This window comes from Ooceraea biroi, chromosome 3 (genome assembly GCF_003672135.1).
Source record: "Ooceraea biroi isolate clonal line C1 chromosome 3, Obir_v5.4, whole genome shotgun sequence".
NCBI lineage: Eukaryota > Metazoa > Arthropoda > Insecta > Hymenoptera > Formicidae > Ooceraea > Ooceraea biroi.
The window spans coordinates 7582505-7610357 of record NC_039508.1 but is presented as its reverse complement, the minus strand read 5'-3'; the positions used below and the strand labels follow the sequence as shown (position 1 = coordinate 7610357).

At 36.7% G+C, this 27853-nt stretch overlaps 2 protein-coding genes across 6 annotated transcripts in view; both read right to left on the bottom strand.

Annotated features, from left to right (window-relative positions):
* The window catches only part of LOC105278602 (E3 ubiquitin-protein ligase LRSAM1), a 141656-nt gene that overhangs the window by 62573 nt on the left and 51230 nt on the right, over window positions 1-27853 (bottom strand). For all 5 annotated transcript variants that reach the window (XM_026968611.1, XM_026968612.1, XM_026968613.1 and 2 more), the window contains 2 exons: window positions 9132-9293; window positions 8965-9064 (listed from right to left, as the gene is read on the bottom strand). In XM_026968611.1, coding sequence (XP_026824412.1) covers window positions 8965-9064; window positions 9132-9293 — 262 coding nt within the window. The remainder of the gene's footprint in view (window positions 1-8964; window positions 9065-9131; window positions 9294-27853) is intronic.
* On the bottom strand, window positions 22212-27849 carry LOC105278600. Its single transcript, XM_011337807.3, has 2 exons — window positions 24846-27849; window positions 22212-22613 (listed from the first exon to the last, which is right to left on the bottom strand). The coding sequence occupies exons 1-2, from the start codon at window positions 25311-25313 to the stop codon at window positions 22284-22286; spliced, it is 798 nt and encodes a 265-aa protein (XP_011336109.1). The 5' UTR covers window positions 25314-27849; the 3' UTR covers window positions 22212-22283.

Here is a 27853-nt window from a genome sequence, read left to right as displayed (position 1 = left end):
ACATCGATGGAGCTTAAATGTCTGGTGTGGAATTCTTAATGGATATCTTGTAGGACCCTATTTTTTTGACGGTACTCTAAGTGGACAGAACTATTTGCAGTTTTTGCGAAATGATTTACCGCCTTACGTTGAAAATGTCGATCTTCACACAAGACTCAATGCTTGGTTCCAGCATGATGGTGCACCAGTGCATAACCACCGATGAGTGCGTCGCTTCTTGCATCGAAGATTCCCTCAGAAATGGATTGGACGTAGTGGACCTGTAGCATGACCACCACGTTCCCCCGATCTATCACCGCTTAATTTTTTTCTGAGGTCTATTAAAAGACATTGTTTTTGCACGACCGCCGACGACGAAAAATGACATGAGGGAACGAATATCACATGCCAAAACGTTGCTAGAAATTTGTTACTGAGTTCGATTTAGCATTACATTTTTTGGCTACAACGTTGCATTGATGTTCAGGGAAACGTTTTTGAGTATTTATTAAATTCTTAATTTACTTTTAGTTTACTTTTAGTTCATTTTTTATGTGCATATGTGTAGTATATATATACACATATATACATACTGTAACCCTAATAGCACGATAAAGCATCCCGACGTGAGAGACAAGGGGAACTCACGTTAATAAAGCACCCCGACGTGAGAGGCAAGAGGACTCACGCTAATAAAACACCCTGAATCGTAAGAGGTAAGGGAACTCACGTAAATCAAGTATCCCAAAGGGATGAAAGCCCCGTCACGTCCACGTCGTTCATCCTGTGTAATGATAAGCACGGCAAAATGCGTGTCGATTAGTCTGGAGCTGGTTGACTGTCAAACAGAATCAGTCCAGATAACAGATAGGAACAGCATACACGCACGCGCGCGCGCACACTCACACATACACACACACACACACAACACACACACACAGGTAGAAGGTGATGTGGAGTCACACAATACGCAGACTGTATGGAGGTGGGCGCTTTTTACCTAAATTATAAAATATTATACTTTGGAACGCTGTAACTCACTGAAAAATGGTCCAATTGCAAAAAATAAAAAACCGTTGTATTCGTCTCATTGTCAGCTACAACTTCTATTTTACGAAAAAATCGAATTCCATTTTAAAAAATGGTCGCCATGATAAAATCTCTAACATAGCGTCAGCTACAATTAAATTGATATATCATCATCTTACACTCTCGAAGCCATACAACTTCTGTCTGAAACATTTTTCTGTATCTACCATATTTTTCGAGAAATCTTAATGCATTATTAAAAATGAGACATCCTGTATAATTATAGTTTCACAAACTGAAAAATAACATAATATAATATAATATAATATTGTAATATCTTTTATACCGTTGTTTCATGTTTATAAGCTCGATAATTATAATATATAAATATAACATAATATTCAGATAAATATTGACAATAACGAAGGCAGCCTCAATGACCCTGACCTTGACATATGTTGTCAAGATCACCCTCCTGACCTGCAGAAAGTTTTAGCCGTCGCTCATTGTTTATCAAAAAGTTAGTAATAAAAGAAGTTTAATGATTTTATACAAACTTTTAACTATCCAGACGAAGTAAGAACTTGACCTTACTATATATCCCACTAAAAAAACCTTACAAAGGTGAAAAAACTACGCCAAGTACATAAAAAATTCCAACTTATACGCAATAAAAAGTTTAAAAAATATTTATTATAAACATCAAGGCTAACTATGAAATCAATTGTTAACTAGCCAAGTATCTAGAAGTATCAATTCAGTTTGAGTATTTTCTCTAAATACTTCCCATGCATATTCTCTTATCGCATGACGACATTGAAGTACTTGACGTGCCCGGGTGGCAGTAAAACATACTGTCCTACCTATTATTTGTACTTTACATGTAAATTATTTGTATCAACTAATAATAAGTAATGAAAACATATTTATAATTACTTTACTAGTCTATAAAACTGTAAATGTATAGGGTCTTCCATTAAGAGGTTTCATTTTAAATTAATAGAAAGAACGAATTTTTTTGTAAAAGTTGTAATATTTTTATTGTAATTCAAAGTACAGACTATGCGATTAAACATGGAACACAATATCAACCAAATGGCCGCTTCGACTTTTCTTGCAAGTAGTCATTCTTTTGAGAAAATTTTCCATCACGTTTTCGCACAAGTGCAGCTCAATTTCACCAATAACAGTTCGAATATTGTATTTGAGTGCTGGAATCGTATATTTATTTTAATATTACCAACTAAAAAAATTTGTAAGTCAGTATTAAAAATTAAGATGCAAGATGAGAGAGACAGAGTGAGAGAGAGAGAGAGAGAGGGAGAGAGGGAGGGAGGGAGGGAGGGAGGGAGGGAGGGAGGGAGAGAGAGAGAGAGAGAGAGAAGATACTGTACAAATTTATACTAATTTTATAAGATACTAGCATCCCCCGTGACGGCTTCGCTCGCGATATTTATGTGTAGAATTAAATAAAAACACATTTTACCCCTTCTCACCCGTTAAGGGTGGAATTTCGGAAAACCCAGTGAGCACCTACGTGATAGTAGGAATATACCCTTAAAATTTCCAGTCGATAGGTGCAGTGGTTCGGGCTGCACGTTCATGAGTCAGTAAGTAAGTGAGTGAGTGGTATTTGGCTTATATATATATAGATTTACAAGAAGATATGTCCAATGTGACCCGGGCACGCCAAGTACTTCAATGTCGTCATGCGATAAGAGAGTATGCATGGGAAGTATTTAGAGAAAATACTCAAACTGAATTGATACTTCTAGATACTTGGCTAGTTAACAATTGATTTCATAGTTAGCTTTGATGTTTATAATAAATATTTTTTAAACTTTTTATTGCGTATAAGTTGGAATTTTTTATGTGCTTGGCGTAGTTTTGTCACCTTTGTAAGGTTTTTTTAGTGGGATCTCACTGCTTATTGTAGAAATTTTTATTTTATATATATTCGAACCAATAGAGACCTTTTCCATAGGTTCAACTTTAATTTTTAAATCTGTTATTTTAATAATTTTTATATCATTCTTATTATATTTTATTATAGTCCTATCTATCATCTCTCTCTTTCTCGCTCTCTCTTCTGCTTTCTCTCTCTCGCTCGCTCGCTAATAAATTAAATCGTGCATGTGTGAACGCACCTTGAGGGACAAAATCGCTTTGTGTATGTGCGAGCATACGTACGTGAGTCTGAACCTGATTTTGGAAAAGGAACGAAACGTCACAATTCTAACATTCAATTACAATATCTCAGGGTTGACTGCACCAATCTTATTCAAATTGGTCGCGATCGAAAGTTTATATCCATATTATGTTATCAAAGTGCCGTTAGATTTTTGAATATAGCTTTAGTTCTTGAGATATATTAATCAAAAATTTGTTTGACATGAATTTGGCATGAAATTCCGGATAAGCTATACGGTAGTGCTCGACGTTTATGCAATGAATTTGGCAACGCTCGACGTCTATGCAGTGATGCTAATTGCTTGGAATCTTGTTTTTTATGTACTTGGCGTCGCGATACTTGATTATAGAGATCATACTTCCGACTAAACCTAAAAATGGACCTCCCTTCGCGTGGAAAGTAGTTCTGTGTTAAAGGCAGGGGGTGGTGTGGAGTGGACCTCCCTTCGCGTGGAAAGTAGTTCTGCATTGAAGGCAGGGCGCGATGTGGGGTGGACCTACCTTGTGTGGAAAGTCGAAAACCCATGTGATACCATTAAACTTCTTTTGTTAATAACTTTTTAACAAACAACGAGTAACGACTAAAACCTCTTCAAGGTCATTCAGCAGGATGATCTTGACAAGGTCCAGGTCATGGAGGCTGCCTCCATTATTGTCAATAAGTACCGAATATACAGGGTGTCCCATTTTAAAGGATCCACTCAAATTTCTCAGAAACACTGCGTTAAATCGAAAAATGTTTCAGACAAAAGTTGTTTGGTTCGAAGGGGGACATAAAATGGTGCCATTGGTTTGACCTTGAATAGTCGTTTGAAGGTCACGTAAAAGGGCACTTCTAATTTTTTTAATTGAAACCCCAACTTTTTATTGCAAATTCTGATTCTCCATAGAAAAGTAAGTACCTTTTGTTCGAAACATATTTTTTAAAACGCCCTCCTTATCCCGAAAACTCAGGTTCAACCTTTGGCGGACCAATGATAATAACTCACTTTATAATAGACATTGAAGTTTTTTCTTTAGTTTTTTACTGTTTACTGTCAGCATTAGCATTGCCTAGTGTGCACCACGTGGAGGTTGGATCTGATCGGATTTACACCTCCTCTTGTGCGCGCGCGAGCGTGTGTGTGTGTGTGTGTGTTGTATGTGTGTTGTGTGAGGAAGGGAGGAGAGAGAGAGACGTACACGCAAGCACACCGCAAAGACACACAACAAACGCGTTGAGCGCGTAGGTAAAAGTGGTGGACACTTTTCGAGCGAGATATGAGAAAGAAAAAGACAGCAATAGAGCAGAAGTGATCGGTGTCTCAGGACGGCTTGTGTGTATGCGCGGAGAGTGTGAAGTATCCTACTGTCTCTTGTCTTGTTATTAGTATAGCAATTGACGTACCGACGGTTAGACTTCTTCGGCATTCGCATAAAAGATGTCACATCTCCTGAATCAATAATCCTATTCAAGTAGCCTGTGCGTTGCGGATACGGTTTGGATACGGAATCTCTTCTTGGGCTCCAGTTAATTATCATTGGATTGGGGCAGATTGATACGGAAATACGGAATCTCTTCTTAAGTAACTGATCTCTCACTTGTTCCCAATTGACGAGATACTCAGACATTCCTGGATTTTTTCGATCGTAAGCTCGAAATTCGGCAAAAATGCCTGATTACTCGCCTAATAAGATTGTCGATATTCTGATCCTAGGAGAATGTCGGCGCAACTACATGAGAGCAGCAGTATTGTATCGTAGACGATTCCCTCGACGTCAACACCCGAATCATACTAGGATACGCAAAATTTAAATTAGGATTCGGAGAGGAATCTTCGTCGCCAACGAAGAAGATATGATGACAATAATCACGCAATGAATCCTCGCTTTCTGGCAGTTGTGGCGATTGTGCATTTCAACTCACATGTAAGTTTGCGTGAAATCCAACATACGGTGGGCATTCCGAGATCGACTGCTGGTAGACATTTAAAAGCCGTGAGGTATCATCCTTACCACATAACTCTTAACCAAGCCTTAACTGAGCAGGATGGTAGAGACGACTATTGTTTTGTCAGTGGGCGTCACAACAAATCAGAAACGATGGTGAATTTTTCAATTACGTACCCTTCAGTGATGAAGCTACTTTCCACAATACTGGGATATTGAATAGTCACTATAATTGTCACTATTGGGTTCCAGTTAATCCTCATTGGATAGGACAGATTGATAACCAGCATCGTTGGAGCCTAACTGTCTGGTGCGGAATTGTTAATGGCTATTTAATTGGTCCTCATTTCTTTGATGCCATGGTAACTGGTGAGAATTGGTTATAATTTCTGAGGGTTTACTTGAAGCGATCTTCCGGGTTTACTTGAAGCTGTTGACATTGATACGAGGAGAAGAATGTGGTTGCAACAAGATGGAGCAGGTCCTCATTATGCAACTGTGGTTAAAGATTTAATCAATAATAACCTTCATAATCGATGGATTGGCAGAAGTGGTCCAGTAAGATGGCCAGCAAGATCGCCCGATCTAACATCTCTTGATTTTTATTTTGGGGGCTACCTCAAAGATATAGTCTACCGGAATGCACTGACAAGAGATGACATGAAGGAGAGAATCCGAGCTGCGTGCAACATTCCACGTAATGTACTCTTGCGTACTGTTAGACATTTTGAACGCCGTATAATCCAGTACTGCCAACGAGTCAACAGTGCGACTTTCGAACACCTGATTAATTGATTAGCCTTTTTCAACGCTACATGATATTTTCTTCGATGGGTTTCGGAATGCAGTCTGCTAACCATTGATTCTTACTTATTATTGAATCTAATCATTCATTTACGCTCAAACCCATCATACTCGGGTCTTGCCTTGATTGGCTGGAACATTCTCCGAACACACAAGAGGTGTAAATCCGACCGTGCAACTTCCATGCGGTACACCTTGGATAATGCTAATGCCGGCGGTAAACAATAAAATACTAAAGAAAAAACTTCAATGTCTATTATAAAGTGAGTTATTATCATTGGTCCGTCAAAGGTTGAACCTGAGTTTTCGGGATAAGGAGGGCGTTTTAAAAAATGTTTCGAACAAAAGTTACTTACTTTTCGATGGAGAATCAGAATCTGCAATAAAAAGTTGGGATTTCAATTTAAAAAATTAGAAGTGCCCTTTACGTGACCTTCAAACGACTATTCAAGGTCAAACCAATGGCACCATTTTATGTCCCCCTTCGAACCAAACAACTTTTGTCTGAAACATTTTTCGATTTAACGCAGTGTTTCTGAGAAATTTGAGTGGATCCTTTAAAATGGAACACCCTGTATGTTTAAGAGAATATAATAATACATTACGTTTGTAAATCTAGAATAAATTATACTTGTAGACAAATTTTAATTAGCATATAACTATTTCTGCCTATATAACTTAGTCTGTCTAAAAACTTGCAAGACTGATGTTGTCTGGAACGAACAAGCAATGCCATATTTCGGAAACTTATGGTACCTTTTAGTACTAATACTCAACTACTTATAAGATTTGTTTCATATCGTACATTTTGAAAGATGGCCATACATTGTTTTGTAAGATTGTTGCTTATCATAATTGTCGTAATGGAACAAACGCACTACTCTCACATTTTGTTTCAAAATTCAAAAAACACCAACTGAGGTTTATAATGTAATGAAACAGACGTACGGTAAAACAGTCTACCATATTCACGTGTGTTGAGTGTATAAGCGTTTCCGTGAAGATAGGGAATCGTTAGAAGACGACCCAACAGTGGTCCTTTCACAAGCATTATCGACGCGAACGTTGAACGAATTCGCTCTTTCCTTATTGTGAATCGTTAACATTCTTGCACGTGTCGAATATTAGCTTTTAGCTATTAAAAATTATTAGTTGAAGAATTGAAAATCAGTAAGGATTTGGTTCACATGATTATCCGTGGTAATTTAAGGGGGCATATACTTTTCTCTTGCTTTTTGCACTTTTTTAATTATTTCTATTTTTTTAAGAAACATAATGAAAATTTCGGCCAAAAATCGATGTCTTCAGTTTGAACATCCGCCATTTTGTTAAAAATCAAAATTTTTAAATCGCATCCGATAAGAACTAGAAAATATCATATATTTTAAGATCTTTTCGATTATTTTATTTCAGATGAACCAGGTCGGAGATTTTACTGGTACCACAAATCGCTGTATGACATGCAAGACCTAGGGTGAAGGGCTGTAGAGAAAACACTTACAATTATAAATAATAAATAATAAACAGAAAACGTTAACTAAAATGTGTACTTTCATTTATGAAAAACCTGATCCTCGTAACTTTTATATTTTCGCCAGAAAAAATCATGAAATATGCTGATTTTTTGCTCCGAGAAAGGTATATGCTTAAGACCACAAAATTCGTTCCTTATTCACTAACGCATGAACGAGAGCAGGGAGTTCAAGCTTTTCAAAATTCGATCGACATGACTAATGAGAACAAATATTTTTTTCAACGAATCATTACAGGCGACGAATCGTAGTATTATCAAAACGAACCAACGATGAAATGGCAAAGTGGTTAGTCATAGGAGAAGCAAAACCGACTAAAATGAGAATAGCAAAGTCAAGAAAATCAAGACGATGTTGATCGCATTCTTTGACATCGATGGCTAAATTCATCAAGAATTTGTTCTTCCCGCCATCATACGCCAAATACTACTTAGAAATGCTCGATCGTCTTTTGGCACGAATCAGACGCATTCATCCGAATGTTACCGAATGCTGTTTGGTGCACGACAACGCACCGGCTCATTCCGCGGCAATCGTGGTCCATTTTTGGCTCGTAAACAAATGCCAATTCAACAGCTTCCGTAGTCGCAAGAGATTTGACTTCGGCAGATTTCTTATTCCCAAAATTAAAGATACAAATGAAGGAAGAGCGATTTGACGGCATTTTTAATATTCAAGCAAGGAGAGAATTGAAGGCCAAAGGAAAACTATAGAAGCTTCCAATGGTTGAAAGAACGTTCGCAACGTTGTATGGCCATCTAGGAGGACTATGTTGAACTATGTTGTAATTAATAAATTTATATATACAGGGTGTTTCCTAAGTAAGTAGACAAACTTAAGGAGGATATTCCTTGGCTTATTTTAAGAAGAAAAGGTCATATAAACATATGTCCTAAACTGCTTTGTTTTCCAAAAAAAGTACATCACTGTTTTCGTTCACTTTTCGTTTATTATAGAACAGTTTGTGTTATTGCAAATAAAACAAATGAAAAACAATAGTAACAAAAAAGAAAAATTATAACGAAAAAGAAAATAGTAACTAAAGAGAAAAATAATAACATCACAGTAACTGCTGAAAATGTCCACCTGCAGCTATGATACACGCCTCAACTCTCCTTTCCATTGATTAACGTACACGCTCAAAAATACCTGGAGCGTTACGTATTCTTTCACATCCATCTATTATGCGATTTCTGAGATCTGTTGAAATTTGTTGACTCGTACTGCAAAAGCACGCTATCCGAAAAGTGAACGAAAACAGTGATGTACTTTTTTTGGAAAACAAAGCAGTTTAGGACATATGTTTATATGACCTTTTCTTCTTAAAATAAGCCAAGGAATATCCTCCTTAAGTTTGTCTACTTACTTAGGAAACACCCTGTATATATATTTTTACTTTTTAATCAAGTCAGTCTCGGAAGTTTTTAGATGGACCGTGTATTGTCCATGTAATGTAAAAGAAAAAGTTGGTAAATGTAATAATACAAATCTTATTACTAACAGCATGAGCAGTGATTGAGCGGTATAATCTCTATATTTTGTATGTTCCTCTAATTTTTTTGCTTTGTACATTTCCTCCTCCAACAACTTCTCCATTGCAACTGCAAAAACACACATGTAATCAGATTGCAATCCTTGATTTTGTATGGTTTAATGCTTGAAACTCACAAAGAGTATCCTTCATGCGTAGCATAAATTGTTCTGAATGGCAGGAGCTCAATAATTGCATCTCTTCTTGTTTTTCTTGTTCCAATAGTTTAGTTTGACTTTGCCTTTCCTCGTCATTGTTTCTTAGAAATTCTTTAATTACGTCATCAGCTTCTTTCTCAGCTAAAGGAAAAGTTTATTTATATGAAATAGCGCTCAAAAGTGTTTTAATAATTAGTTTTCATGTATTAGTTTATAAACAGTGCTATTATCGGCTAGTTATTCATTGACTTTCATACAATATAGATGTGCTTTTCGTTATAACTCAAAAATATCTTCAGATTTAGATAAGAAAAACTTTGTATTTAAAAACAACATTTGATCGAGCTCAAAAGTCTTTTGAGACATTTGATTACTGCAGATAATTAACAAGATAATTAATATATTGAACAATATAAGGAAGAAGTCGTCACACACCCGGGGCGGAATCGTCACTTCATTCTCGGACTGGATTTAAAATGAAGAAATATAATTCCCATTATGAAGAATGATAGGATACATTTTATTAATTATTTTTTGATAGAAAAATATAAACAATTAATCGAAATCCGATGACTGCTGATTTCGATTTTCGTCCACTGTTTGTCGAAAGCTGCAGTTCTACAGGAACTACGGAACGTGTATCACCATAATGAGACATAGAAGAAGTCGTGGGATCAAATTCGTTTCCATGCACTGCCAGCCGTGATATGCGTTCCTAGCGTATCGTATAATTTCAGCTATTTCTTATCTCGTTTCTTTGTCCCGACGGCTTGGTGACGACTTCACCACGGACACAGATTTCAAGTTTGGTCGCTCATGAAATATTAGAATTCAACGAAAAAAATGTAATGAAAAAACTTTACTGGATTCGTGTTCAGCATACATACTCTTTAGAATCATCTTACCACGAGATTTGGAAAGAAAATAATATTTAAAATAATAAAACTTTTTGACGCGCAAAAAATTTCACTTTTGACGTCCGAAAACACGTTCATCGTAATGCAAATCACAACATGACACATAACTTCACTAAACTCCCTTGGTCACGTGGACACCATAAGTGACGTTTATAATATTAATGGCGAGTTCACGCAACGTACAGATTTTGAGACAACTAATGACGTTCCGCTCCGGTCTCCCCTATATGTTAATATCACATTTTTTTTAATATTAAGGATTAGTTATAGCTACAAGACATCGAAAAAAGTATTCATCCAGGTAACAAGGTGACGTCTTAATGACGTCTTAATGATGTCACCTTGCTAGTTGGGCAGTAGGGAGTTGTAATACATGTTTTAAAAGAGGGAGTCAATCAGAAGTTGCCTGTTGTTTTAGTATATCTCGGTAGTTGGTGAGTGTTTGAAATAATCAACAAAAAGTCATTATATAAATTGTAAACCCATCAAGGACAGCCTGGAAAAACATCTACAAGAGTCGATAGAATTATTAAACACATCAGTCGCTGATCTTCGCAAGTACAAATTACTCGAGAATTACAACAGAATCATGGGTTCATGTTTCAATTATAAAACATCGACTTCAAAACTAAGACTTACTAGATCGCCGATCTAATAAGAAATCTTTTATTAGTGCGAAAAATGAAAAGGCTAGGATTGACGCACCGCAATGGGAGGTCAAAGACTAGTCTAGACTATTATGGAGCAATGAAAGTAAGTTCAATCTTCCGATTGTATTGGGTCGTCCGGAAAATTCGTGCCGATTTTGAAGGAAAATTCAAAGGCAACATTTTTTTAAGTTGATAAATATTTATTGACTTATGTATGCACCGTTTTGTTTCACAACTTTTGTCCATCTTTCACGCAACTGGAAGATTCCATTCTCTCAGAACTTCTTAGGTTTCTCGGCGAAAAACTCCTCAAGGTGGTTTTTTATGTCGATCAAAGAGTTGAAGTTCTTGCCGCTAAGAGAATTTTGCACAGACCTAAATAAGTGAAAGTCTGAAGGTGCAATGTCTGGTGAATACGGTGGGTGAGGTAGCACATCCCAGCCAAACTCCAACAATTTTTGTCGGGTAGTCAAAGAAACATGAGGTCTGGCATTGTCCTGATGGAACACGACGCCCTTTCTATTAGCTAATTCTGGACGTTTTTCCTGAATCGCTGTCTTTAATTCGTCCAGTTGCGAGCAGTACTTATCTGCATTTATCGTTTGGTTGTGTGGTAGGAGCTCATAATATAGGATTCCCTTCCAATCCCACCAGACACAGAGCATGACTTTTTTTGGATGAAGGCCGGCTTTCGGAGTGGTTAATGCTGGTTCATTTCGCTTACCCCAGGATCTTTTTCGTTCTACATTGTTGTAAATGATCCATTTTTCGTCACCCGTCACTAATTGCTTCAAAAATGATACGTTTTTGTTGCGCTTGTACAGCGAGTTGCAGATGGAAATGCGATGCATTAAATTGTTTTCGGCCAAATTAATCGGAACCCATACATCATAGCGACTTACGTAACCAAGCTTCACTACATGATCGTGGACAGTGGTTTTCGATATTTTCAGTATCTTTGCTAATTCACGTGTCGTGTAGCGCGGGTTATTCTCGATCAGTGTCTTGATTTGGTCATCATCAGTAGTAGAGGGTCTGCCCGAGCGTTCTTGGTCTTTAAGGTTAAAATCACCAGCTCTAAACTTAGCGAACCACTTACGTACGGTTCTTTCAGCTAAAGCGCCTTCTCCGTAAACAGAACATATCGAATTTGTTGCTTGTGAGGCATTTTTGCCTTTCCGGTAATAGAAAAGCATCAAGTGTTTAAAATGTTCTTTGTTTTCTTCCATCTTCAAAAGAGTACAAAACTGACACGAATCAATTTATCTGAAACAACTTTTTTCCTAAAGTGCGTTGAAATGTCACCTTTAAGCATATGTATATAAATCGTATGTTTTCAATAACATTGATATATTCAGACATGTTCCAACGCCATCTATTAAAAATCGGCACGAACTTTCCGGACGACCCAATATTATACAGAGTGTCTTAGTGACCGCATATCACTCGTTAATGGCATATAGCCCGGACTAAACTGAATAGAAAAGTCCTGTACCATTTTGCAATTTGCAAAATATTAACGGAGATATTAACGATTAAAGTTAACGAATAAGAGCGTTTTTCGAGCGGAAAAGCTGTGAAGGCGTGCGGTCTCTTCTTCTTTCTGTAATTAGGACGATCTTTTCTATGTTTTGCAAAATCAGTGGACGATAATTCTAAAACATATAATACAACTTATCTGTGACTCTATGACTCTATACCTGAGTAAAGCTATGTTGTAAGTATTAGTATCCCACTAACATAATAATTTTAAATAAAATAACGGAATAATAAAATAAATATATTTTAAATAAATATTTAATAACGAGTTTTTGTAATGTTTTTTTTCAAAACATTACTACTTAATCGTTAAACATTGTTATATCAAAAACCTTATGAAGTGTAACTTATACATAAGGTAAATTTTTGTTTATATACAATAATATTCATTTAATATTGGCCAAGATATAATTATAAACATGTGCTATTATGTGCAAAGTTTAAGTTATGAAGTTTAATATAATATTGTTACTAATAAAATAATTTCAAAAAAATTATAGTGTTACGTCCAAACCTTCGAGATAGAGCTAGAGAAAGGAGGGACGCATAGAACGCGTTATCGCGTGAGTCGAGCTGACTAGTGATTACCTTTTGGATCAAGAAGGCCGCTTTTACCTCTCCGAAGGGTAAGGTCCACTCCTTTATTATGTAAAGGAGTTAAATCCCTAATACTCGGGATAGGACCTTGTGCGATCGAATGAGGGGAAAAGAGACGAAACCGAGTCAATGATTTTATATATAAATCTGTTTACTGGTAGACAAACAATTTCTGTACTTTTCACAAATCAGTATCAAATAATCTTATTACAATTAATTTTATTAATCTTAAAACTGCTGGAATTCTTGCTACTCTGTCGTAAGTGGGGAGGCTGAATGAAGGAAAGAATCCACGTTAAGGGTAAAGCCAGGATGGAGGTTTCGAGCGATAGTCAATACAGATGATTCAGAAACGAAGGACGGATTTGTGGATGGTTCTGAGGAGCTCTCTAAGGGAAGATAAAACGAGAGAGGATGTAAGTCGGAACAGGTTCATGTATACCTGGCACGCTCAAAAAAGTCTCCAACTTCTCTAAGGGAATTGGAGAAGGTGAACGTCACAGGGAAATGTGAAAATAGGGATCCTGTTCCTCGAAGGGAACGAGAGAATAAGACAGGGAAGATAGAGGAGAATAAAGATCTTCGTCAAACTCCGCGGCGATGTCCGTGTTGAACGAAGTTAATATTCATTCAAATTTATTTATTATTTTATCTACATTAGATTTTAGTTTATGGTAATGTGTAGCGCTATTGCTGTAGTTGTTCTTTTGTTCCCTTTTGGTTCGTGTTCAAGAAAGAAAATTTCTTTTTGTAAAGTGATCATTATTCAATAAAGTTATATTATTTCATTTAAGTCTCATCAAGTCGATTAATAATTAATAGTATCAATTCCACTAAATTCAATAGTCCGCAGAGGACCGCAGCTGGAGGTTGTGGCTCCGGCGGATGCTGCGAATGGAAAATCGAGGTCATACGAGGAGGAATGCTAATAACAATTAGACAATGGGAAAAACACCTCCTGAGGTGATTGACAGAAGCAGGAGATGAGTTGTGAAAAATTAATCGTAGTAGATGATCAGTGACAAGCGTGTTTTTGGATAATCTAGGGAAATAGTCTTTATAATAAGTCGGACGCTGTGCTAGAGTTTAGGGGTGTTACAAGAGACTTTCGTTTGCCCAAAGATCATGCGGTGGGCGCAAGTAGTTTTTTATCGGTAATTGATGTCTTCTTGCAGCAACCGTGAAGATTACCGCTGACTAATGTGTGACATAAGACAAGTAAATAATAGGTGGAAAAATATTACTTCAACGAGATATACATATCTATATTTTCTATCTCTTACGAAAGCAAGGGACCGTGGAGTCTGGACGTAACAATATTTTATTATAATTTTATTGTTATTATTATTATAAAAAACTATTTATCAAACGACTTTTGAGCACTACTAGATATATATACTACGTATATACGCTACTATATAATATATACAGAGTGCTCCCGTGTTAAATGGTCAAACTTATGGTTAAAATATAACTAAATTTAGGACCTCAAAACAAAAAAATTTTCTCTGAAAGTATACTTGCAAACACTTCGTTCAAAAAATATTGACTTCTGAAGTTACAGAAGTATAGAAATAAATAAGGTAAAAGTTCAGAAAAGGGGAGCCCCTTCCAATGACCTTGACCTTGACATATGTTGTCAAGGTCACCCTCCTGAGTGACCTTCAAGAGGTTTTAGCCGCTGCTAGTTGTTTGTTAAAAAGTTATTAACAAAATAAGTTCAGTGGTTTTGTATGGATTTCCGACTTTTCACACGAAGTAAGGACTTGAATTTAACATATATTACAAAGGTCACTTCCCCGAGTAGCACGCAGAAGGTTGCACCCGTCGCTCGTTGTTTGTTAAGTTATTAACAAAAGAAGAACAAAGTAAGAAAGAAAAATAACTATTTCAGATTCATATACTTTATTCAGCAATATTATTATTAATAGGATAAATTTGCAGACACTTAACCTAACCTATCCTAACCTAACCTAACCTTGGCGGGGGAGGAGCGAAGCGTATGTGTTCTGGGCTCCAGTTTCGGAAAATAGAACCGGATTAGGTTAGGTTAGGTTAGGTTAGATTAAAGCAGAGAATACTTTGTATTTAACTTTTTGTGCTGTTGGTTAAAGTGAAGAATAATTTGTACTTATATTAAAAGAAACTATTCTATATATTAACGATTCACTGCTTTAATGACTTTCCTACCTTCGGTCATATACATATTCGTTGTTTATGGCTTTTAATATTCAAAATAACTACTATATTATAAATAACTACTATATTATAAATAACTACTATATACAGGGTGTCCCATTTTAAAGTTTCCCCTAAAATATTTCAGAAACACCGCGTTAAATCGAAAAATGTTTCAAACAAAAGTTTTGTGACTTCGAGGGGGACATAAAACGGTACTATTGGTTTGACCTTGGGTGGCGTTGTCAAGGTCATATGGAGTTTAACTTTGTTTTCTTAAACGGAACCCCATACTTTTTATTTCAGATTCTTCGTCGAAAAGTAAGTAACTTTTGTCCGAAACATTGTTTTTAAAAACGCCCTCCTTATCTCGAAAACTCAGGTTCAACCTTTAGCGGACCAATGATAATACTCGCTTTATAACAGACACTGAAGTTTTTTTTAGTATTTTACTGTTTACGTAATTACAAAAGAGCAGCAGCATTGTACCGAAGAAGATTTCCTCTACGACAACATCCGAGTCATACTGCAATACGTAAAATTGAAATAAGGATTCGGAGAGGGAATCTCTGTCGACGAAGATGTTACAACGTAGATAATTACGCGCTGAATGCTCGTTTCCTCGTAACTCTGGCGATGGTTCATTTGAACCCTCATGTATCATTACGTGAAATTGAGCGTACAGTGGGGATTCCAAGATCGACTGCTTCTAGATACTTGAAGGCTGCAAAGTACCACCCTTATCATATTACACTAAATCAAGCCTTGACTGAGAATCATCGAGAATGGCTATTATTTTGTCGCTGGGCAACACAGCAACTTCTGCACGATGGCGATTGTTTTAAGTACGTTTTGTTCAGCGATGAAGCTACTTTTTTTCATAGTCATGGAACGTTGAATCGTCATAATTGTCACTAGTGGGCTCTAGTTAATCCTCGTTAGATGCAACTGGCTGGATCAGTGATCGATCTTGCCTTAACTGGCCGGATCTGTGATCGATCTTACCTTAGTTGGTTGGATGTAGAACACACTCATACGCACGCACGCACATGCTGATGGTAAACAGTAAAATACTAAAAAAAACTTCAGTGTCTGTTATAAAGCGAGTATTATCATTGGTCCGCTAAAGGTTGAAACTGAGTTTTCGAGATAAGGAGGGCGTTTTTAAAAACAATGTTTCGGACAAAAGTTACTTACTTTTCGACGAAGAATCTGAAATAAAAAGTATGGGGTTCCGTTTAAGAAAACAAAGTTGAACTCCATATGACCTTGACAACGACACCCAAGGTCAAACCAATAGTACCGTCTTATGTCCCCCTCGAAGTCACAAAACTTTTGTTTGAAACATTTTTCGATTTAACGCAGTGTTTCTGAAATATTTTAGGGGAAACTTTAAAATGGAACACCCTGTATATACCCAGCATGTATACTTTTCAAATTTATTAAATCGTTGCACATTTTTCAAATTTCTTTTATTTATAACTTTTCAATGAACAACGAACGACGGCTAAAACCTCTTGAAGGTCACTCAGGAGGGTGACCTTGGCAACATATGTCAAGGTCAAGGTCATTAGAGGGGACTCCCCTTTTCTGAACTTTACCGTTAGGAATAATATGTTTTGAACCCTATTTTCTATCAGATCATTTGAATACAACCGGATTTTTCGAATTTTAAACGCGTTTTTCTGGAAATAGTGTGTTAAAAATCGTTAAAAATACCAGAAATATCTCGGAGATTAGAACTATTTTGCATGAAATTTTTTAGTAACTGTTTTGGTACTCTTAATAATACAATAATCTAGTCGTAGGATTTTTCGATTTATAGCTTAGATTTTTTCTATAAATAAAAAAATCGATTTTTAGGTAAAAAAATCGCAGTTTTTGCTATGAATCACTGCCATTTTTCGAAAAATTAATATTTCCAAAATCGGCTTTAACAAGTACTAGTTTTACGGATAATTTTTGTTTTTTATTGTTGTTTGTGTAACAAATATAAAACTATTCATTTTGCGCAAAAACTACCTGATTTACAATTGCACATACATAATATTTATTTATTTATGAAAGAAGTGGAGATATCTGTGATACCGCAAACGCCGTTTTTTCATAAACACCGCTCAGAAAAATGGTCGCCATGACCACAATTTTTTATATTTTTTATTGAAATTTTTGAAAGATGTTGTTTAAAAACGACTTTATAAAACACGTCTTGTCATTTTTTAATAAAACATAATTTACCTACAAAAATAATTCGTTAATTTCGTTTTTGGATTTATAAACGTATATAACTCCTTAATATTCATTTTTCCGGATGGATAATAAGGTAATAATAAGGCGGAGTCTGATTGCGAATGGAACAGCATATGCTTACAGCGCACACTTTCTGGCCTCACTGATGTGAGTGGAGTGGGTGAGGCCAGAAAGCGTGCGACGATTCGCGAGACCATTCCCACCTCATTTCCACCACACGCTACAAAGCACGCTTTTCGGCACCGCTGCCTCACTGCGCCGTAACCAACCACGAGCGCACGGCCTTTCTACCGACGGCTCGCTATACGAGCCGCGCTGTCATTCGGTTACATTAATCGTGTAATAACTCGGTTATTATTGCGAAAATCGCAAAATGGTACAGGATTTTTATACTCAGCTGAGTCCAAACTATACGCCATTGACCGGCGGTAACAGAGTTATGAGACACCCTGTGTATACAGGGTGTATCAGACCACCCGTCCATCTTGATTTTTCTGAAAACGCGAGGTGACAGGAAGTTAGAGGGAAATGTTATGTCCTATATCCTGTCCGAAGAATCGAATGAAGGAATTTCCATTTTCCGGAACTGACCGGAAGTAGTGGTCACTATGGTCAACTTTGAAATCTCAAGTAGAAACATATGTCGTATAGGGTATTGTTGGATAGAGCTTTAAAAAAGAAATATTTTTTATTCAAACATAATCGCAATATCTCTAACCGTTGACGAGAAAAGACTGCAAAATTGAAAAGTGATGGTGTCGAAATAATAACGTTACATAGTTAAGCATTCAACAGATATCTAGAAAATGTTTACATTTTTTGACCTCAGTACATGTTATTTGACAGTATGTGTCTAGCACTCTTGTCTATCAGTCGCTTGTTGCGTGTGGTGTGTGACCAATATGTCGTTTACAAACGAAGCTCTTGGAAAATGTCCCACTGGCAACACGTGTAGCCATGTGGATGCAACAGGATGGCTGTCCAGCCCATTACTCTTTGGTGGCTCGAAATATCATGGATTGGCGTTTTCCTGGAAGATGGATTGGCAGAGGAAGTTATGTAGCTTGGCCGGCCCGATCGCCTGATTTGACACCTATGGATTATTTTTTCTGAAGATGGATAAAAAACATTGTTTATCAGCAACGTCCGACGACAAGAGAGGACATGAAAGAACGTATCGAAATGCATGCCAATCACTAAGTGACGTAGAAGTCCTTCGAGCTACGGATAATATCAGAGAGAGAATTCGCTTTTGCTTAAATCAAGACGGAAGACATTTCGAACATTTGTATTGAGGTCAAGAAAATAATAAACATCTTCTAGATACCTTTGTAACGTTATTATGTCGAGACCATCACTTTTCAATTTTGCAGTCTTTTCTCGTCAACGGTTAGAGATATTGCGATTATGTTCCAATAAAAAATGTTTCTTTTTTAAAGCTCTATCCAACAATACCTTACACGACATATGTTTCTACATGAGATTTCAAAGTTGACCACAGTGACCACTACTTCCGGTTAGTTCCGGAAAATGGAAATTCCTTCATTCGATTCTTCAGACAGGATATAGGCCATAACATTTCCCTCCAACTTCCTGTCACCTCGCGTTTTCAGAAAAATCGAGGTGAACGGGTGGTTTCATACACTCTGTATATATACAGGGTGTCCCAGGTTTTACCCGACAAACTGCGGGAGCATATTCTACTAGTGGAAATAAGAAAAAATTCTTATATCGAGTTTGCTTAGAAATGCTTTATTACAAAGTTATAAACCAATATTGAAAAGAAATATGAGATAAGTAACAACGGATTTTTTCACAAAAATAAAAATTATGTACGCAATGATTTAGTGACGCATTTCAAAATGTTGTTCTTGCACATCGATACAAACTAGACATCGACGTAGTACAGAATTTGTTACAGTACGACATTCTTGAAAATTTTGTTGAATCTCAGTAACTGAATTAGTAATTCGTTGCTTTAAATCTTCAAGCGAGATTACTTCTGTACTGTAAACTTTATTTTTTAAAGTTCTCCATAAATAAAAATCAAGAGGCGTTAAATAGGGCGATCTTGGAGGCCAGAAAACCGGTCCTCCTCGACCAATCCACCTATGAGCATAATGTTCATCTAACCAGTTTCTAACTTGTCTAGCATAGTGCGATGGACAACCGTCTAACTGTATCCAGCTGTTTTGGCGAAGATATAAGATTCTTTCCGAGCGTCGTCGGTGTCTTAGAGCTGAACGAACATCATCATATTCATTCATAGGTCGAAATGAACCCAAATTACGTAATTGCAAATGGGTATTACTAAACACAGAACTATCTGGTACTCTCCTGTTAGGAAATCTACGTTGATACTCTCGTACGGCAGCTCGTGCATTTCCGTCACAGAATCCGTACACGAAATGAATATCAGTGTATTCCTCATTTGAAAACACTTTTGGCATTCTGATAGTAATTGCTAGTTCACACGACGATTGAAATCTAACAGCTACTGTTGTGAAAGTAACAATCATACTGAATCGTTTTAACATAGTAAACATGAATACATATGAATACACGTAACATAAACATCTTCGACCTTCCAAATTCTACACTATGTTCCGTTGTTACTTATCTCATATTTCTTTTCAATATTGGTTTATAACTTTGTAATAAAGCATTTCTAAGCAAACTCGATATAAGAATTTTTTCTTATTTCCACTAGTAGAATATGCTCCCGCAGTTTGTTAGTTAAAACCCGGGACACCCTGTATATACAGGTCCGGCGAAAGTATGGAAACCCCTAAATTTTACGAAGACTATGCATTTTAGAGAAAATTGCTTCAGACAAAAGTTGTATGGTTTCAAATAGCGCATTACACAGAAATATCAGTATGACCTTGAAGAGTGTTGTCAAGGTCACATGAAGGTCATCTTCAATTTCTTAAATGGAACTCCTCATTTTTTATTGCATATTCTGGTAGCTTATCTCGAGAGTTTTCCAAAACACTATAATATAACCTTTTTTCATGAAGTACTTTTCGAGTTATAGAGCTTGAAAGTTACGGTATCGCCGGCATCAGCATTATTTAAAGTAATAATCAGGAGGAATTGAATTCCTTTCTGAGGGTCCAATAGAAGCTTCCAACGATCCAATTGCCCTCTCTTCCCCTCCCCTTTCCCTCCCCCTCCCTCTGACTCCCTTATCGATACTCCCACGGGGTATAAAATGCAAACGCCATAGTGTAGAGTGTTATTTTCTCGCGCATAATCATTCAGATATGGTGATAGCGTTCAGAGCAGAGCACTCTCCGCTTCTGCTGAGAACTTTTGTCTTCTTAGATCGGAAATTAATAAATTAAATATTAATCGTTTGACTAAAAAATGGCTAACGAATTGTCGGAGCGTTAAAGAATCACTATCCTCATGATGCGCGGATGGGGTGATAATGAACGATCGTTAACTGAAGTAGTTCGATTATTTAATGAGACTTTTCCGAATCGTCAAATTAATAAATCCACTGTTTCGAAAACAATACAGTGTGTTCAAGAAATTAGTAGTGTAAATAATCGCTCTAGATCAGGCAGTTCATTATCTGCAAGTAATGAGAATAAACAACTTGATGTTCTGTAGAGTTTTATTGAAAATCCCCATATGTCTCTTAGTAAAGCAGCTCAAGTTCACGACATTGCTCCCAGGTCCATCCACAGAATTATACAAAAAAATAAATTATATCCATACAAAGTGCAGTATGTTCAAGAGTTGGAAGATGGAGATAATGAGCTTCGTTTGCTTCTGTGCAAGAATGATGGAGCTAGATGCCTCGCTCAACTTTCTTTATCAACTTGTTTTCACAGACGAGGCAACTTTTACAATGACAGGAGAGGTTAATAATCAAAATGTTCTCTTCTGGTCAGATGAAAATCCAAATTAGCGGGCTTTACACGTACGCTCTTTCCTGCGCGATTAGGCTTTCGCGCGAAGAAGAGCGTGCGTGTAAAGGCGATGCAGGAAAAGGAAAGTGTTGACAATCGGACGGATAATCCTGTACGAGCATCTCCCCGGTACGAGCATTGCGAGTAAGAATTTGCGGTCTTTACACACACAATCTTTTCCACACACCTAGGAGTGTACAGTTTTACGTGAAGTAAAGACCGTGCGCCTATTCGCGCATGATTAAAATTTTTCATTAAAATGTATGCACGTTTTTCGCGAGCGAAAGAACATATGTATATATTATTTTGTGGACCGTGCGAGTCGCACTGGACGGTTGCTAGGCTTCCCAATCTTGTAGCCTGAAGACAAAATGGATTTCGAAAGGAGAAATGTCGCAATAGTAATAGCTTTTGTAGGATTAAATAAAGTTCTAAATAGTAAAGGTCGACGAAAGAGAAGGTTTTGGATAAAAAAATACAGATGTTTTGGTCATTTGCCGTTATTAAATGAATTGCGAGAAAATTATCCTGATGATTTTAAAAATTACTTATGAATGGATTCTGGCTGTTTTGACTTTTTACTTCAAAAAGTTAAACACAAAATCACGAAACAAGACACTATAATGAGAAAAAGTATTAGTGCAGAAGAACCTCTTACAGCAACTTTGAGATTTTTAACTACAGGTTAATCATATGAGGACTTAAAGTTTAGCACAGGAATATCCGCTGCATCTTTAAGTGTACTTATACCAGAAACATGTAAAGTTATATACGACACACTTAAAAAAGAATACATGAAAGTAAGTCCTAATTAAAATGTTTAAAATACATTTTTTCAGATGACGTTTTATGCCACAAACTAATTTCTTACATTATAAAAAAGAATACAACAATTTATATAGATATATTATATATATATATTATTTTTATATATTTGCGTATATTATAAGAATACAACAAAAATTAATTTAAAAATATTTTTATAATTACATTTGAAAAAGAACTCTAACTAAAAACAAAAATCTGAATTTTCATTTAATATTTCATTTTTAATATTCATGGGGCACGATATTTGTTTCTTCAGGTTGAAGTATTTGAGATGATGTAGTAGACGTAGATGATCGTGAAGACGCAATTGCTGTGCAATTTCTGTACAATTTTTGTTTCATCCGTCAATTTATTTAATAAGCCTTTTTGAAGAATATTATTAATTAAATACTCGGCGTACACAGCCTGTACTGGTTCCATCTTTGCTAACTGTTTGGAAACGTTTATGCCAATTGCGTCGAATTCATTTATTGGCTGATTATTGGCCTTTAAAGTGGCGGTACACATTTCAAGGAATTCAGTATGGGAATCGGCAATTTTTCTTTTCTTCGGTTTTACTGCGGGTTGAACAACCGTTCCAATCTGAAACAGAAAATGCAGAAAATATTTATTATAATTTATATTCAATTTTTTTCAATTATTAATTTTTTTACAGTTTCCGACGACTAAAGAAGAATGGAATAAAATTGCATATAATTTTCAAAACAAATGGCAATTTATTAACTGTGGAGGGTCAATGGATGGAAAGCATATACGCATTGTACCGCCAAAGCATTCCGGAGCAATGTATTACAATTACAAGAATTTTTATAGTATTGTTTTGATGGCGTTGGTGGGCCCTAATTATGAGTTTTTATATGTCGACGTCGGTAAAATGGAAGATTATTAGACGGAGGAGTGTTAGCATACACTGAATTTTACCGAAAATTGAAACGTAACCAATTAAATTTGCCTGAAAATACTGAAACTGTTAAGAACTTTAATTTTGTATTTCTTGGTGATGAAGCATTCAGTTTAAGTGAAAATTTTTTTAAGTCTTATGCACAAAGAGAACTAGATATGAGCAAAAGAATATTTAACTACAGATTATCACGTACTCGAAACGTTGTTGAGAATGCATTCGGAATAATAACATCCAGATTTAGAATACTTCACACAGCCATTAATATGAAACCCGAAAATATTTGTTACGTGTTAATGGTAATTTGTGTTTTGCACAATTTTTTAAATGTATCGAGTAATTCATATATTAGGTTGTTCATTAAGTTCTGCGGTTTTCTTGATAGATAGCGTTTGTCCATTGAAAAAGATAGCATGCATCGCCTGAACCGCGGATTGCCGAATACTCCGTGACAGGTTAGACAACGCTTGACATTTCGCCAGAGTCTTTGTTGTGTTTTGACGTGTTGTGTGTACGCGCTATTCATTGAAAATGGAAGATCAAAAGGTGCATTTTCGGCACATTTTGCTATTTTTCTTCCGCAAAGGAGTAAAAGCGACGGACGCACAACGTGAGATATGTGGCGTATACGGGGACTCGGCCATAAGCGCTGACACTTGTCAGCGTTGGTTTGCGCGCTTTCGTTCCGGAGATGTGAACGTCTCCGATGCTGCTCGCTCCGGTCGTCCATCCACCACTGACGACGACCAAATCGTGGCCGCAATCAAAGCAGACTGACACCTGACGACACGGGAGATCGCGGAGCGCTTCGACATCGCCCATACAACGGTTGCGCAGCGATTAAAACTGCTTGGGATGTCGAAAAAAGCAGATGTTTGGGTCCCTCACGAGCTCATCGAAAAGAACATTTTGGACCGCGTCATGATCTGTAAATCCCTGCTGAAATGGAACTCGCTGGAGGCCTTTCTCAAACGGGTGGTCACGGGAGATGAAAAATGGGTGGTATATAACAACATTCGACGCAAGCGGTCATGGTGCGGTCCGGGTGAGTCGTCACAATCGGTTGCCAAAGCGGATTTGCATCCGAAGAAAGTGATGCTGAGTGTGTGATGGGATTGGCGAGGCGTCCTGTACTTCGAGCTGCTTCCGCGCGGTCAGACCATCGACGCCGAGAAGCATTGTGCTCAGTTAGAAAAATTGAAGCAGGCAGTGGCGGAGAAGCGGCCGGAATTGGCGAACAGGAAGGGCGTTGTCTTCCACCACGACAACGCCAAACCACACACTGCTTTGGTGACCAAGAAGAAGTTGAAGTGCTTTGGCTGGGAAGTCATGCAGCACCCACCGTACTCCCCAGACCTTGCGCCGTCGGATTACCATCTGTTCCGGTCACTCCAAAACAATCTCGACGGGCAGCGCTTTAATTCAGTGGACGCTATTCAAACGTACTTGAAGGACTTTTTCGCGCAGAAGTCGCGCGACTTCTACAAACGCGGCATTATGTCCCTTCCAGAACGTTGGCAGAAGGTGGTCGATCAAGATGGACAATACATTCTAGATTGAATAAATGTGTAAGTACAATAGATTTATGTTTTAATTTAGGGCAAAAAAACCGCAGAACTTAATGAACAACCTAATACATCTTCTTCTACTTTTGATAAAGATATAAATTCAGGCACAATGTAAGAAGTTGATTGACGAACAAATTCAGTACAATTGTTTGACTTACAGCGATGCATCAACACATCCGTCACATTCGAAGCAAAACAAAACAGAGAAAATTACAAAAATTATTTTAATTCAGAAGGCAGGGTAGAATGGCAAGATTTAATGATAGCAAAAGGAAAAGCTTAAGATTTAACTATTTCATTGTAATAATTACTTACTCTAATTAATAAACATTTATAAAAACTTACGTCATTTTTTTGTGCATTTTGTCTGGAAGTACTTGATTCTTCTATTTCGCTTTCTTCCTCTTCTTTATTCTCCTCATTTCTGGCATCCTGAATGTCTTCTTGAGTGTCTATGTTAGACACACTGTCAGCTGAAAGCTCTTGATCTTTTGTAAACAGTAATAAGTCATAATACCATAATGATGAGACATATGTTTCTTCAGTTCCACGACCGCTATGTTGACTTTCTTGAATTTTTTTTGTTTCCTTTCTGAAAGATCCTCTAAGACTCTGAATTTTTTTTACTATAAAATCTCTGTTTGCATCGGGAAATCCTCGCATTTTACAAAACTCAATTAATGTTTTATATGCTTCATCACGTAAATTTCTATTTTTATATTCATCACTTTTTATTTTCCACAAACAAGGATAACACTTGTACATATTAATAAAATCGGTAATTAATTCTTTTAACCATAGCCGAATATCCATTTTTGCGATAAAAGTGTATTCTCATTCGCAAATCGCGGACATGACAGGATTTAGATGCGCAATTGTCAACACGCTTTCCTTTTCTCCCTTCGCGCAATCGAGCAGGAAAGAGCGTACGTGTGTAATTTTACGTGCTCCACACCTTCTGCTGTTTCGTGCATTTCATGCAGTGATGCACGCACAATTCGGCTTTACACGTTCGTTCTTTCGCGCGTGCTTATAAGTCACTCGCGAAAGAATGTGCATACATTTTAAGTGACAAATTTTAACCAGTGTGAATATAGGCACGGTCTTTACCTCGCGTAAAACTGTACGTTCCTGCGTGTGGGAAAGATTGTACGTGTAAAGCCTCCTATTGGGTGCGGGAAACTCATACACAATACCCACAAAAAGTAAATGTATGGTGTAACATGATAGATACTTATTTGATAGGGCCGTTTTTTTTTTAGAGAAATCTTAATGCTCAAATGTACTAGGGATTACTTGTAGATCAAATAATTCCAGCCATACAAAATATTTTTCCGAATAACTTCGAGCAAATATGGTTTCAATATGATGGAGCTTCGCCTCATTTTGGTGCAAGACCACGTCGAATTTTAAATGAGGTTTACCCACGAAGGTGGACAGGAAGAAGAAGGAACCAAAATGAGGGAGGAGAAGATTGGCCACCACGGTCACCAGATCTAATTGTAAGTCCTCTTGATTATTACTTTTGGGGTTACCTAAAGAGTAAGGTTTACGAAACAAAACCTCAAAGCATCCAAGAATTGAGGCAGCGAATAAGAGATGAAGCAGCTTTAATACCTGCTGAATATAATCATAAAGCTATTTCTGCGTTTTATCACAGATTGGCATACTGTCAGGAAGTCAATGGAAGCCACTTTCAGAATGTATTCTAATAGCGCGTATACACGATGACACCTAGAGCGGACACTTATGTCTAGATCAGTGTCATTACCGTCCATACGTATTGCAGTTTTTGAGGATAGAGTAGTGTCATACACTTATGTCGGGTCTAGATATCGGCAAAAAGTATCGCGTCTGTCTACACTTCTCTACATTTCGGCTAGATTGGGAGTCGATTTAAATCAGTCAATATGGAAGAATGTATGCTCGCTGCTGTGATAGTCGCTTGTATCGTGATAAAAAGAAAACATAGAAGACGAAAAAGAAAATTATGGATGAAGAAGTGGGTGAAGAAAAGAGAGATGATTTCTCCAGAATCAGTATTAAATTGCTGCGCGAGTTGTTCAATTGAAGCTGTACGATTTGAATGATTTTTATAATCAGCCTGCGAGACGTCCCATAAGTGCGGGAGCCCTTCCAAAAGGGAAATTAAAAGTTTTGTTTTTACTTTCGTCCAGTCAAACTTCGACATTATCACGACACTTACTAAAACCGTCTGATTGGAAATACACTAGAGCGCCATGCAATACTCGTTTGGACGTGTCCATACGTGAATTGCAGAAACAATTGAGACACTGCAATTTTCTTTAGCAACACGGTCTCAAGCGCTGTACACACGTCGACACTTAATGTATACACTCGATCTAGACACAAAAGTGTCGACGTGTGTATAGCGCATAAAACGATCAAACCCACGATACCGTAACTTTCAAGCTCCATAACTCGAAAAGTACTTAATGAAAAAAGGCTGTATTATAGTGTTTTGGAAAGCTCTCGAGATAAGCTACAAGAATATGCAATAAAAAATGGGGATTTCCATTTAAGAAATTGAAGATGACATTCATGTGACCTTGACAACACTCTTCAAAGTCATACCGATATTGCTGTGTAATGCGCTATTTGAAACCATACAACTTTTGTCTGAAGCAATTTTCTCTAAAATGCTTAGTCTTCGTAAAATTTAGGGGTTTCCATGCTTTTGCCGGACCCTGTATATCCTTTTACTAAAAGCCTGATTATCTTCAATTCTGGATTTAAAACTTGATTTATTTATCGATAGCCAGACTTGTTAAAATGTTTTGAAAGTGATATTTGAATAACCCAATAATACTCATATTTTTTCATCCCAAAACCACTTCGTAAAACAATTTCATATATGTATATGATATTGAGAGAATAGACATAGAAAATCTTGTCTGATTTTCTATTTTAGAAGAATACATCTTTTAAGTAGGCTGCCCTTAGGCTCACTTGTATGATAATGCTCAAATCTGTTTTAATATTCACAGTATATATAAATAAAATTTTAATTTTAAATAACATAATATTTTTGAAAATATTTAAAGTGTTTCATTAATCTTTTAGAAATTCGTTGCCGCTATGTGTCACATCGAATTATTAAAACTCAAAAATTTCAAGTTAGATATATCATATCATTCTATTGTATAACCGAGCTTATATTTTGCACAATTTTTTTCACTAAATATAACAATTTTAAGAAACGTCGTGAAACAAATTTAAAAGTTAAAAAATAATATTCACTCTAATATATGAGAATCTATCTCTTTTTATATTTAAGTTCATAGTTTGCGTGAACTAATTTTGAACCAATTATGGAGAAAATATCAGTACAT

What these genes read in the sequence shown, in the direction of transcription:
- LOC105278600 (XM_011337807.3), bottom strand. Translation starts at nt 25,313, where the DNA reads ATGGATATTCGGCTATGGTTAAAAGAATTAATTACCGATTTTATTAAT. An exon ending in AAAATGCACAAAAAAATGAC is followed by an intron (nt 22,614 to 24,845) that starts GTAAGTTTTTAT and finishes TTTCTGTTTCAG; the next exon opens with ATTGGAACGGTTGTTCAACC.